This window comes from Ochotona princeps, chromosome 4 (genome assembly GCF_030435755.1).
Source record: "Ochotona princeps isolate mOchPri1 chromosome 4, mOchPri1.hap1, whole genome shotgun sequence".
In the NCBI taxonomy this organism is placed as follows: Eukaryota; Metazoa; Chordata; class Mammalia; order Lagomorpha; family Ochotonidae; genus Ochotona; species Ochotona princeps.
This window is the reverse complement of record NC_080835.1, coordinates 40,222,428-40,236,420: the sequence shown is the minus strand read 5'-3', so window position 1 is coordinate 40,236,420 and position 13,993 is coordinate 40,222,428. Positions and strand designations below refer to the sequence as shown.

Sequence of the window (13,993 nt, the reverse complement as noted above, 5' to 3'; positions counted from 1 at the left end):
ACAAAAAGAAGGGCTCATACATAGTGAGTAGAGAGAGGCAACTATCTTCATTGCTTCTCAATCACAGCCAGATCCTTGACTGAGACTCTATTTATAATCTTAGAAAAAATGATATTAATAGCAATCAATTTTTAAGTTTTTATTTCAGAAGCACAGAGAGAGTATTGTTCCCCCCCCCTCCCCGCCACATACTGGTTCACTACCCAAATGTCCAGAACATGACAGATCTCCCCATGGGTGATAATAACCCAAGTATTTGGGTGCACTGCCTCTCAGGGTCTACATTAGCAGGATAATAGAGTCAGAAGCTAGGTTCTCTAACATGGAATACAGGTATCCCAAATTGCATCTTTCTTTAAAAAAATTTTTTTTATTGGAAACTCAGATTTTTTTCACAGAGAGAATGAGAGACAAAAAGATCTTCCATTTACTGGTTCACTCCCCAATTGGTCTCAACAGCCACTACTGAGCCAATACAAAGCCAGGAGCCAAGAGTTTCTTCCAGGTCTCCCACACGGGTGCTGGGTCTCCAGGCTTCAGGCCGTCCTCTGCTTTCCAAGGCCATAACTAGGGAACTAGATAGGAAGTGGAGCAACCAGGATACGAATCGGAGCCCATATGGGATCCCTGCACATGCAAGGCAAGGACTTTAGCCACAAGGCTTGACCAATAGGCCAAATGTCCTTCCAGCCAACAATTTAATTGACCTAATAACATTTAATCATTTGCCACACATTCTAAGAATCAGAACACAACTAGGAATAAACAAAACAAGGCTCAAAATGGAAAATACTTCTTTTTCCTAACAAGTTAGGCACAGAAATATGAACTCTGTGTTATTGTACCAAGTTTCAGAATTTATTAAGAAAAGGCAATACCTGAGAAATTTGGCCCTGGACTTTTGCAAGCTGAGTTGTTCGAATATTTAAGGACTGGCTTCTTGTTACAGTTGCCCCCGAAAGAGACTTTCCATTCACCTTTCTTTCAAAGTGACAGCTTGCTGGTGATCTTTCTTCAAGAAGAACAGCCTCCCAAGGATCCTCAGCAAGCAAATTTGGTATACTTTTTTCCTCTTCATGGTCTAATACTTCCACATTATCCACCTTCGGTTTACTCAGAGGATCCAAGTCTAACCATTCAAATTTACTGATACCCTCAGGCTTTGGAGATACCTGTAGATTGCTGACCGTAGCCTTAGAATTTGTTATTTCCAAATCAGTCCTTGCTTTCCCATTTTTTAAGAATTCTGATGTGGTAGCTATTTTATCAAACAGCTTTGCCATTTCAGGACTGACTCTTGGCTGATAGACAGGTAAGCTTCCCTGGGGATGAAATGGTGTGGCAGGTGTCAAAGGATATGAAAAATATGGAGACTGTCCTGGAACACTTAAATATATGGGTTTTGTAGATGGCAAAGTAGGCATTCCTGGATTGAAGCCATTCTGGAATGCAGCCTGTTTACTGTAACTTGAAGGGTAAACAGAAGGTAAAGTGTAACTGCAAGGCCCAGATAATCCAGGTGGCCACTGTCCTCTTTGAATAGTAGATCCAACATAAAGTTGTGCTGAAAACGAAGGGCTCAGAACATGAGTAACTGGCGACACAGGTGTTTTTCTAGGCTCGAAGTTCTCATCCAGTAACAGTTTCTCAAGTTCAGCTTGAGTGAGCTTTTCTACATCAATATCTACTCCTCTTTTTTGTGACTCTGATTCAGGAAACACCATGAGATCATAATCTTCTTGGTTATAAACTTGTGCCTTGTCCCGTGAGCTGCTTGACAACTCAAAGCTTCTTTGATTGTCAGTCACTTGTCTGTCCTTTTGCAGTTTTGCTAAAGCCTCTGCTTCCATCTGTAAAGCTTCTTCTTTGTCCACATCTTTCATTCTTATTGGTTCCAGAGATGAAGATGAAGATGAACACCGCTTAAACCCATTGCTGCTGGATATCTGCGCCATGTCCACTAAGAAGCATGAATCTTCCCCTAATGTTTTTTATCTCACAGCTTCCAAAATAGGAAAACCTAGGTACAAAAATAAATATAACATTTATTCAGATCTTCAAAACACAAATAAATGCATTTTATTCACGACCTACACCATATGATCGTGAATTTGAAACTACTTATATAAATACATTACCAGGCCCTGGCGCAGTAGCCTAGCAGCTAAAGTCCTCGCCTTGCATGCCTGGGATCCCATATGGGTGCTGGTTCTAATCCCAGCAGCTCCACTTCCCATCCAGCTCCCTACTAGTGTCCTGGGAAAGCAGTAAAGGACTGCCCAAGGCCTTAGGATCCGGGAGATCAGAAGGTGGCTCTGGGCTACTGGCTCCGGATCAGTGCAGTTCCAGCCATTATGGTCACTTGGGGAGTGAAATCAGCAGATGGAAGATCATCCTGTCTCTCCACTCCGTATATCTGACTTTCCAATAAAAACAAATAAATCTTTTTAAAAATTCACTACCAAATAAATGAAATGAACAGATGGGTGCAATGTAGGTAAAGGAACAATTAATATCATGTACACTACAGAGTTAAAGAAGCTGTCTAGAGGGAAGAGTGTACTTCAGAAAGTTCATACAAGGCTGGCACTATAGCTTGGCTGGTAAAGATTCTTCATGTCACATTGGCATTCCACCTGGACCCCGGCTAGTGTCCCAACTGCTCCAATTCTAATACAGCATTCTGTCACCCAGGAAAAGCAGGGAAGGTGGTTCAAGTGCTTGGACCCCCACTACCTACATGGGAGACCTGAAGAAGCTTCTGGCTACTGGCTCCTGGTTTTGGCCTGGCCCAGCCTTGGAGGTTGCAACCATCTGGTGAGCAAAACAGGTGGGAGATCTTTCCCTTTGCCTCTTTCTCTAGCTCTCTGAAGTAAATAAGCAAATAGTAAAAACAAAAAAACAGAAATATTTTCCACATGAAATTAAGAGGCTTTTTGTTTAGAAAAAACTGAAATCCATAGATATGAGAGGTATTAAAAAGTTATTAAAAGTGTGTACTATGGAAAAGCTGCAGACCTGGTGTGACAGTTCAGTGGCTAAATCCTCAACTTGCATGAGCCAGGATCCCATATGGGCGCCAGTTCGTATCCTGGCTGCTTGACTTCCCATCCAATTCCCCATCTGTGGCATGGGAAAGCAGCAGAGGAAGGCCCAAAGCCTTGAGATCCTGCACCCACGTGGGAGACCTGGAGTAAGCCCCTGCTCCTGACTTTGGATCAACTCAGTCCTACCATTGAGGCCACTTGGGGAGTGAATCAGTGGACAGAAGATCTTTTTCTCTGAATCTCCTCTTTCTAAAAAATTGCCTTTCCAATTAAAAAAAAAAGTTACTCAATAGATTTTCAAATCTTTCATACGAAAATAAACTCATAATTCAAGTCTACTTTTCCATGAATCTTTTGAGTTGCCCTCACACATGACTGTAACCTATTTCCTGACTTAACAGAAAAGTTGGGCCAGTAAAAGAAGAAGCTTTCGCATCAGCTGTCACAGTGCCTTCTGTTAACCAGTGGTGCTTCTAGCAGAATTCCTGGCATGAAACAACTTAAGTGGCCGTCACATATTTCTTGGGAGTTCATAAGGGTTTAATATTATGCAAACAGCAAGTCAACAAGGTTTCAGTCTTATTTCTTAAATTGCTCAGAAGCCAATCATCAGTAAGAGCAGCGAATATTTAATCAATAAAATAAGGAATATTATTTTATCAAGATATCACATGAAACTGATTAAGCAATTATTCTAGAAATATTTTAAAAGTATAATGTAACAGTGTAAGATAAGACAAAAGTGAGTTATTAGAGTTATCAGAAACTGGAACACTTCACTCAAGGATTAAACTATAGCAAAAGGCATGTGACTGTTTTAATGACTATCTGCAATTAAACCAAGGTATAACATCAAACTATCAGGCCTGGTGAAACGGTTCAGTGGCTCAATCTTCACCTCGTATATGCCAGGATCCCATAAGATGACCAGTTTGTGTTCTAGCTGCTCTGCTTCCCATCCAGCTTCTTGCTTGTAGCCTGAGAAAGCAGGAGAGGATGGCCCAAGGCCTTGGGACCCTGCACCCACATGGGAGATGATCCAGTGGAGTTCCTGGCTCCTAGCTTCCATGAGACTCAGCCCAGACCATGGACCATTTGAGAAGTAAACCCATGTACAGAAAAAATCTGTTTCTCCCTTTCTCTGTAACTCTGCCTTTCAAATAAATAAAATCTTTAGAGGAATGCCATTAAAATATCCTTAGATTATTGACTTTGCAATTCTTTCCATAGTTACAATTATTGTGGCACTACACCAAAAAGCTATTCGAAGGTTTTCCTTTTTATGGTAGAACACAAAACAGGCATTTGTATACTCCAAATCCATATGCTTCATTGTACATAAACTTTATATTAAAGAAGTACAGATATCTATAATTTATTTCAAAATGCATCAAAAGATTAGATGAACTGACAAAAGCATCAGGAAAGAATGAAGAAGACAGGTACAATGTGATAGGCAAGTGCAACAAAATGTGGTTTTTTGTTTTTAAGATTTATTTGTTTTTATAAGAACAGCAGATTTACAGAGCAAAAAGATAGAAAGATCTTCCATCTGCTGATTCACTCCCCAAGTGACGACAAGGGCCAGGAACAAGCTGATCCAAACCCAGGAGCCCGGAACTTTTTTCAAGTCTCCTAGGAGGTACAGGGTCCTAAGGCTTTGGGCCATCCCCTACTGCTTTCCCAGGCCACAAGCAGGGAGCTGGATGGGAAGTGGAACAGCGAGGACATGAATCAGTGCCCATACGGGATCCTGGAAAATGCAAAGTGAGGATTTTAACCATTGAGCCATTGCTCTGGGCCCAAATACAATAAAATGTTAAAAGTAGATTTTAGGACTATGGCACGGCAGTAAAGCTGCCACTTGCAATACTGGCATTCCATGGAGGTATTGGTTCATGTTTTGGATGCTCCAATTTTGATTCAGCTCTCGGCTAATGGTCCGAGAAAAACAGAGGAAGATGTTCCATTGTTTGGGCCCCTGCCCCTCAATGTGGGAGACCCAGAAGAAGTTTGGGGTTCTGGATTTGGCCTGGCAAAGCTCCAGCCAATGTAGCCATTTGGAGAGTGAACCTATGGTTCATCTAAAGATTTCTGTCTCTAACTGTTTATATCTCTTCAAATAAATAATCAAATCTTCGGGCCCGGCGGCATGGCCTAGCGGCTAAAGTCCTCGCCTTGAACACACCAGGAACCCATATGGGCGCCAGTTCTAATCCCAGCAGTTCCACTTCCCATCCAGCTCCCTGCTTGTGGCCTGGGCAAGCAGGTGAGGACGGACCAATGCATTGGGACCCTGCACCCGCATGGGAGACCCAGAAGAGGTTCCTGGTTCCCGGCTTCGGATTGGCGTGCACTGGTCGTTGCGGTCACTTGGGGAGTGAATCATCGGACAGAAGATCTTCCTCTCTGTCTCTCCTCCACTATGTATATCTGACTTTGTAATAAAATAAATAAATCTTTAAAACAAACAAACAATAATCAAATCTTCAAAAAAAAATCAGTAGATTCTAAACAGTATCTAAATGGGTATTCACTTTGAAATTCTTCCCACCTGGCTACCACAACTGAAAATGTTCACGATAAACTGTTATGAGGAATAGAATGGACAGAATTTGCTTCCATACCAGTATATACATTCCTTAATGATGTGACTGTTGTTCTTCCCATAAAGAGCTGAAGTGGGGCCTGGAGTGATGGTCTAGTGGCAAAATCCTCACATTGCATGTGAGGATCCCATATCAGCACACGTTTCTGTCCTGGTTGCTCTGCTTCCCATCAAGCTCCCTGCTTGTGGCCTAGGAAAGCCGTCAAGGACAGCCCAAAGTCTCGAGACCTTGCACCCATGTGGGAGATCCAGAAGAAGCGCCTGGCACCTGGCTTTTGATTGGCTCAGATTCAGACCTTTCTTTCTGTAAATCTGACTTTCCAATAAAAAAGCTCTAGCTTTCTTTTTTGCAAGATTTATTTATTTTTATTGCAAAGTCAGATATACAGAGAGGAGGAGAGACAGAGAGGAAGATCTTCTGTCCAGTGATTCACTCCCCAAGTGACCGCAACGGCTGGAGTTGAGCGAATCCAAAACCAGGAGCCAGGAGCCTCTTCCAGGTCTCCCACGCGGGTGCAGGGTCCCAAGGCTTTGGGCCGTCCTCAACTGCTTTCCCCAGCCACAAGCAGGGAGCTGGATGGGAAGTGGAGCTGCCAGCATTAGAACTGGCGCCCATATAGGCTCCTGGCGCATGCAAAGCAAGGACTTTAAACCACTATGCTATTGTGCTGGGCCTTAGTTCTCTACAATCTTAATCTGAGTAGGCTTTGGGACTTGTAGAAAAGGTGACCCTTTCGAATTCTAAGAATGGATATTAAGAAACTTTCCTGAAAGAACAAATAGAAAAGCCAAAACACCAAACACCAGTCCTGAATGATCATTCAGACCATCTGGCCACAAACACTCCAGATAGCTATGGTCACATGAGTACCAACGATGAGAAAGGCTGCAAGGGTCTCCCAAGGGTTAACTCCACAGTTTAGCTTGTTTCTCAAGGGGTAACAGGATGGGCAATCTTGGCTTGATACATTTAGCCCCTGGCTTGACCGCAAGTTCCCTCTTCCCTTCTTACCCCTTTGGAAGATGCCCCCAGGGGAGCTTAGGAGTTGCTTGAGCATTGGGAAAATAATGGGAGGAACTAGGCAGACTATAAAAGAGGCAGGCCAACTTCAAATAAATGGCATTCTCTTTACAAGAATGACCCACCGCTTGTTGCCTTTTTTGTAACCCTAGTCCCTCCGCTGGGCTCAGGGTACACAGTGAGGCTGGCGTTGCCAACAAAAGGCAGCAAAAGAAATCACTCAGATGAGCTGAAACTAAACTAAACGCTAGGCCAAGGAATCACTTGGAATGGTTACACACCAACAGAAAAGTGATGAATCTTTTCTTCTGAATTTCAGAAAACGGAAACCACTAAACTCCTAAATAACAGATCTCTCAGTTTTCACTTCTACCACCACCACCACCTTTCACCTATCCTCAAATAATTCACTTTGAATGCACACAGATCCCATTTACGCGCTGGTTCTAATCCCAGCAGCCCCACTTCCCATCCAGCTCCCTGCTTGTGGCCTGGGAAAGCAGTCAAGGACGGCCCAGGGCCTTGGGACCAGGCACCCACGTGGGAGACTTGGAAGAAGTTTCTGGTTTCTGGCTTTGGATTGGTGCAGGACCGGCTGTTGCGGTCACTTGGGGAGTGAATCACTGGACAGAAGATCTTCCTCTCTGTCTCCCCTCCTCTCTGTGTATCTGACTTTGTAATAAAAATAAATAAATCTTTAAAAAAAATTTAATCTTCCAAAGCCTCTTCCATTGATACTCCTTTTCTCCACTGAATCCTGATCAACATCCTTATCAGTGATCTCTTCCTTTGTATTGTCAACTTCTCCTTTACTCCTGGCCCTCTGGCATTAAAAAAAAAATCTAAAAAACCCTTAAGTTTTCACTATGTTGAGGGAGAGGGGAATTTCAGCAATTTCCCTTTAGACTCCAGTAGCTTCTATTTTAATTTTTTTCATTCAGTGCCAAACTCCTCAATTGAATGACCCAGAAATGCCTGTCTTTATATTCTGTCTTGGAAAAACACTACTTGGGCAGAGGGTAGGGGGAGGGGTTGAGGGAATCCCAGAGCCTCTGAAACTGTCATTAAAAGCAAATGTAATTTAAAAAAAAGATAATCAAAATGAAAGAATTAAAAATAAAGAAGAGCATTACTTGTTCTTCAGAGTGCAATTAAAATAACACCTCCTCTCTGAAGTTTTTCCTAAGCAGTTCTTACCAGAATTCATCTCTTTCAACATAAACAAAAATTTTCATCACCGTTTTCTCTTGAATTTTATAAAGTTGCTATTTTTGCAGGCTCAGCAGCCTTGCTTCTAGAGGTAGAACATAACACTTCCTAGGAAGACTACTTATCTCCCTGTATCCTCTGCAGTTAAAATAGGACTGAACAATTCCTGTTCCCTGCAGCTCCAGAGGATCCAAGCCTGATTCGTCAGTTAACCCCAGGACTTCTGTAGGAACTATTTAGCAAGTACATTTGTCCCTGGGGTTGCTAAATGGGAAGGTGTGAGCCCGGCAGTGCATCTCTTGCTTCTGGAAGAGATGCTGCCTAAGAACCAAACCAAGACAGGAAATGCAGAGAATGCAGACAGGCAGATTACAGATATTCCATTAATATCTGATCCAACCAGGCCCACGGCCAGTCTTGAATTTTTGTAAATACATAAATCCCTGTTTATAAGCCAGTTGAGGGCCCAGCGCAGTGGCCTAGCGGCTAAAGTCCTCGTCTTGAACGCACCGGGATCCCATATGGGTGCCGGTTCTAATCCCGGCAGCTCCACTTTCCATCCAGCTCCCTGCTTGTGGCCTGGGAAAGCAGTTGAGGACGGCCCAAAGCCTTGGGACCCTGCACCCGTGTGGGAGACCCGGAAGAGGTTCCTGGTTCCTGACTTCGGATCGGCGCGTACCGGCCATTGTGGCTCACTTGGGGAGTGAATCATTGGACAGAAGATCTTCCTCTCTGTCTCTCCTCCTCTTTGTATATCTGACTTTGTAATAACATAAATAAATCTTTAAAAAAAAATAAGCCAGTTGAAAATAAATTTCTGCCATGATGAACAAATCATGATTAATACAGAATTAGTGAATATGAATCTATGTGTCTATCCAACAGTCTAAAATAAACTGCCTAAATACACAGACCTCTTCACTTATTTAAAGGAATCTTGCATAGGGGCTGGCACGGTGGCATAGTAGCTTAACTTCCACCTATAGTACCAGCATCTCATATGAGTGCTGATTTGAGCCCCAGCTGCTCCACTCTGATCCCTGCTTATTGCTTGGGAGAGCAGAGGATGGCTCAAGTCTTCGGGCACCTGAACCCATGTGGGAGACCAGGAGGAAGCTGCCCACAGATCGGCTCAACTTGAGCTGTTGCAGCCACTTGGGGAGTGAACTAGCAGATGGAAGCTCTCCCTCTGTCTGTCTGTCTAATTCTGACTTGCAAGTAAAATAAATAAATCTTTAAGAATACAAATAGATAGGGCCTGGCGGCATGGCTTAGCGGCTAAAGACCTCATCTTGAACATGGTGGGATCCCATGTGGGCACCAGTTCTAATCCCAGCAGCCCCACTTCCCATCCAGCTCTCTGCTTGTGGCCTGGGAAAGCAGTCGAGGACGGCCCAATGCATTGGGACACTGCACCCACGTGGGAGACCTGGAAGAAGTTCCTGGTTCCTGGCTTTGGATTGGTGCAGCACCGGCCGTTGCAGCCACTTGGGGAGTGAATCATTGGACGGAAGATCTTCCTCTCTGTCTCTCCTCCTCTCTGTATATCTGACTTTGTAATAAAAATAAATAAATCTTTAAAAAAGAGAAAAGAATATAAATAGATAAATAGATAGGGCCCAGCATAGCAGCCTAGTGGCTAAAGTTCTTGTCTTGCATGCGCCAGGATCCTACAAGGACACAAGTTCGTGTCCCGGCAGCCCCATATGCTTCTCATCCAGCTCCCTGCAAGTGGCCTGGGAAAGCAGTCGAGGATGGACATGTGGGAGACCTGGAAGAAGCTCCAGGCTCCTGGCTCAGCTTCGGCCATTGCGCTACGTGGGAAGTGAATCAACGGATGGAAGCTCTTCCTCTCTGTCTCTCCTTCTCTCTGTGTATCTGACTTTGTAATAAAAAAAAAATCTTTAAAAAGAAAAAAAAGAAGGCATTCCAGATGGCATATTTTAAAAAAAACTATATACAGCACTGATACAAAAGAGGTATTTGGATTTTTAAAAATATTTGCTTATTTTTATTTATTTGTTTTATTATTAGTAATGGTAGCAGTAATTTAAAAATTTTATTTATTTGTAAGACAGAGACAAACAGAAGCATTTTCCTTCTGTTAGTCCATTCCCCAAATGTCCACAACGGCGCTGACTGGGACACACCAAAGTCAGTTGGGTCTGAATAGCCAGGACTCCAACCTGTCAGGTTGCAGGCGTCCCAAGCAGCATATTAACTCACTGTACCCTAATACCTGTCCTGCATCTGGATTTTATAAAATGTACTTAAAATAAAGTCTATTCACTGGCAAATGCACTGGTTCTAAAGATTTCAAATGACTGTTAACTCTAATTTGCTGACAAAGACGTAAGACTAACAGCTTGAAATACATTTTAACATTGAGTATAGTGTTGCTTCTCACATCACAATTTATATTTCTTTTATCTCTAGGGCACGACATCCAAAGCCACAGCTGCTAAAGTCAACTGAGCCAGGTCAGCGAGCTATTTGCACCTCGATGACCACATTTTAGTTTTCTAAGAGGTTATTATACATGTACACTCACGGAATAATAAAGGATTCAAAAGCCAGTCCAAGAGGAACCTTGCGCTTCAGCTATTTTTTGGGGGCTGCTACACTGGTACACTCCATTAATTTTTTTTTAAATGAAACTTCATTAAATGGCAACCATCTAACAGGAAATAAATTTCCTCCATATTAGTACAAAATGAAAATTTCAATGCCAATGTTCCCCTACCTCAAGCTGAGAAGGACAATGTAACTCGTTTTTGAAAGACAATTATACATTATCTGCCAAAATCTTCCCAGCATAAACCCAGTGAAGGAGGATAGGATGTAACTACTTTAAAAGTCTTCAAAAGAGAGCAATTAACTATTCAGCTAAACTTCTGGACATCATTAGCATACCCTCAAAATAGAAGAATCAATTTAAAAGCTCTTGGCTTCATCTGTGGTAGCCTTTCATTTACAATTTAAATTTAAACCTCAGGGAGGGGAAAAAAAACCAATCAGTCCTAATAAAAATTCAAAGATACTTAAGAAAATGAAGAAACAATGATTTGAATTCACTATTACAGAAACTCCTCCTCCAAAACGAAAATGAATCTCAGTGAAAAACAAATTATAGTACCTCCATGGAACTGACTAGTACACCATCATTTAAAAAATTTCTTAGAATGAAATAATCCTGAAAAATGTTTGACAAAACTACAACAAAAATTTACGTATTCTTATCTGCATACACATGCATAAATATATGGCAGTGTTCCAACAATGTGTTAAGTAGCTTAAATCTCAAATTTCATGAAGTAACTCTAGTTAACAAGTGAAGAAACTTAAGCACACAAATTATGTAATCTGTATAAACTCAGAGCAGCTAGACAGTAGTGGAATCATAATTCAAATCTAGATAATTTACCATAGTAAATTTATGTTAAACCGAAACCATGTCTAAATTAATAATTTATTCATCATAAATACAAACTGTTTTCCTTAATCTTTTTAAAAAAGGTTTATTTATTTTTATTGTAAAGTCAGATTTATAGAGAATAGGAGAGACAAAGAGAAAGATCTTCCATCTGCTGGTTCACTCTCCAAGTGGCCACAACCAACAGAGCTGAGGTGATTCGAAGCAAGAAGCCAGGAGCCTCTTTTGGGTCTCCCACACTGGTGCAGGGTCCCAAGGCTTTGGGCCAGCTTCTACTGATTTCCCAAGCCTTAAGCAGGGAGCTGGAAGGGAAAACAGAGAAGCCTGCATACTAACCAGAGCCCATTTGGGATCCTAGTGTGTGTAAGGTGAGGAATTCGGCCACTAGGCTACTAAGCCAGGCTCTGTTTTCCTTATTCTTAAACAGTTATTTCTCTGTTGATATATATTATTGTTTCCTTTGATTTTATCATGATTGTTAACACTGACATTTAGATACAACATACATCAATTGATGAGTTAATTTTGAATCTCCAGATGACTAGAAAATTTACAATTATACTGAGGATAAAAACACCTGTTTTGGGACCAGTGCATTGGCTCAACTGGCTAATCCTCCAACTTTAAGAGCCAGCATTCCATATGGGTGCCGGTTCACATCCCAGCTGCTTCACTTCCCTTCAAGCTTACTGTTTATGTCCTGGGAAATCATTTGAGGACGGCCCAGAGCTTTGGGACCCTGCACTTGTGTGGGAGACCCAAAGTTCCCAGCTTTCCGATCAGCTCAGATCCTGCAGTTGTGGCTACTTGGGGAATGAACCAACAAATGGAAGATCTTTCTCTCTGTCTCACATCTCTCTGTAAATCTCTCTCTCCAACAAAAATAAATATTTAAAAAACAAAATAAAAACACTTGTTTTCCTCATCTTTACTCTCAAACTTTTAATACAATTGCTGAATGAATACATCAATGAGAAAAGAATGTAAGATACTATTCCCTTGTGGGGGAGAATTTTACTTTTATTTGAAAGGCAGTTACAGAGAGAACGAAGAAGAAGAAGAATCAGAGAAGCAAGATCTTCCATTCTCTGGTTCACTTTTCAAATGGCTACAACAGCTGGAGCTGGGATGATTCAAAGTCCCAGAAGCCAGAAGCTTGGGCACCACTGGGCAGTGAACCAATGAACGGAAGATTTCTCTATCTCTCTCTCCATCTCTCTGTAAATCTGACTTTCAAGTAAAAAAAAAAAAAGTCTTAAAAAAAAAGAAAAAAGAAAAACTATACCAAAGACAATGATACAAAAACAAACCATAGGAGAGATCTTTAATAGATACAGAAAGAAATCTATTTTAAATAATTCCTCTAAAATAGGAAAACAATCTAAAAGAAAAGAAAGCAAAAGACATGAACCCCACAAATCCAAATGGCCAATAAATGCCAACCCCCCCCCACTTAATATTAGTAAACAAGGAAACTTTTATTAAAACCAAACCAGGATACACATACTCCTATAGCATTGAAAAAAAATTAAAAGCACACATTACCAAGTGATAAAGACATGAAAGAATGAAAACATACACACTCCTGGGATAAATATAATTGGTAAAGTGATTTCAGAAAACAGAGGTCATAGAGGAAAGCTGAAGATTCTCATAACTCTACAACCTAGTAACTACACCGAGGATACATACACTAGAGAAACATACTTTGTGCACCAAGTATGTGCTTAAGAACATTCACAATAGCCTGTCCATTACAGGCCAAACAGGAAATAACCCAAATCTTAACTGATCCAAACATGGTGAGTCTTTCCCTAACATTTCCCAACACCAAATGTGTGGGCATTTTTCACTGTAGGAAGTTCAATACTATTGATTTCTAACATTAACCAGAAACGGTATCAGACTCCACAGGGTCAAGGCCTCAGACCAAGACTGCTCCCACTTCAGAAGAACATCATATCATTCCTGGGTTCCCTGGTTATCAATGCATACATCCTACTTACAAATTGAGGTTCCCACAAACTCCTCTTCAGTTAGGTAATCTACTGGAACAGCTCACAGAACTCATGCTAAGTTTGCTGTTAATGGTTTCTTGTAAAGACTACAAGTCACGAACAAATGGAAGAGATGCATTAAGGTAAGGCACAGAGCTTGCAAACTCCACCCGCCGAAGCCCTTGATGTGGTAACCAACTCAGAAGCTCTCTAAACCCTAACATTTAACGGTTTTCATGCAGGCTCCATTACAGAACCATGACTGATTATATCATTGGCCACTGACAATTAACTCTACCTCTAGCACCCCTCCTGTCAACAAACCCCTAATCATTGCCTTCGTCTCTCAGGCAACCAGAGTCCATCCTGAAGCTACCTAACAACATCCAGTCTCCAGACACATCTCAATACCATACCAAAAAATCACTTTTACACACTGAAACTGTGTGGTAGGAATCAGATACAAAAACGAAATACTGGGGCTGGTGTCATGATGTTGCAAACTAAGCCTCCACCTGTGGTGCCAGCACACCATATGGGAACTGGCTCAAGTCCCAGCAGCTCCACTTCAAATCTAGCTTCTTGCTAGCAGCCTGGGAAAGCAGCTGAGGAGGGCCTCAGCACTTGGGACCCTCACCCATGTGGGAGACCCAGGAGAAGATCTGGCTCCTGACTTTG

General features: G+C 41.8%; 1 protein-coding gene across 1 annotated transcript in view; it reads right to left on the bottom strand.

The window, feature by feature from the left end:
* The window catches only part of PIK3C2A (phosphatidylinositol-4-phosphate 3-kinase catalytic subunit type 2 alpha), a 104,558-nt gene that overhangs the window by 72,104 nt on the left and 18,461 nt on the right, over window positions 1-13,993 (bottom strand). The window contains exon 2 of the mRNA XM_004593748.3: window positions 879-2,020. Within this exon, the coding sequence (XP_004593805.2) occupies window positions 879-1,955 (1,077 nt within the window). The 5' untranslated portion in view covers window positions 1,956-2,020. The remainder of the gene's footprint in view (window positions 1-878; window positions 2,021-13,993) is intronic.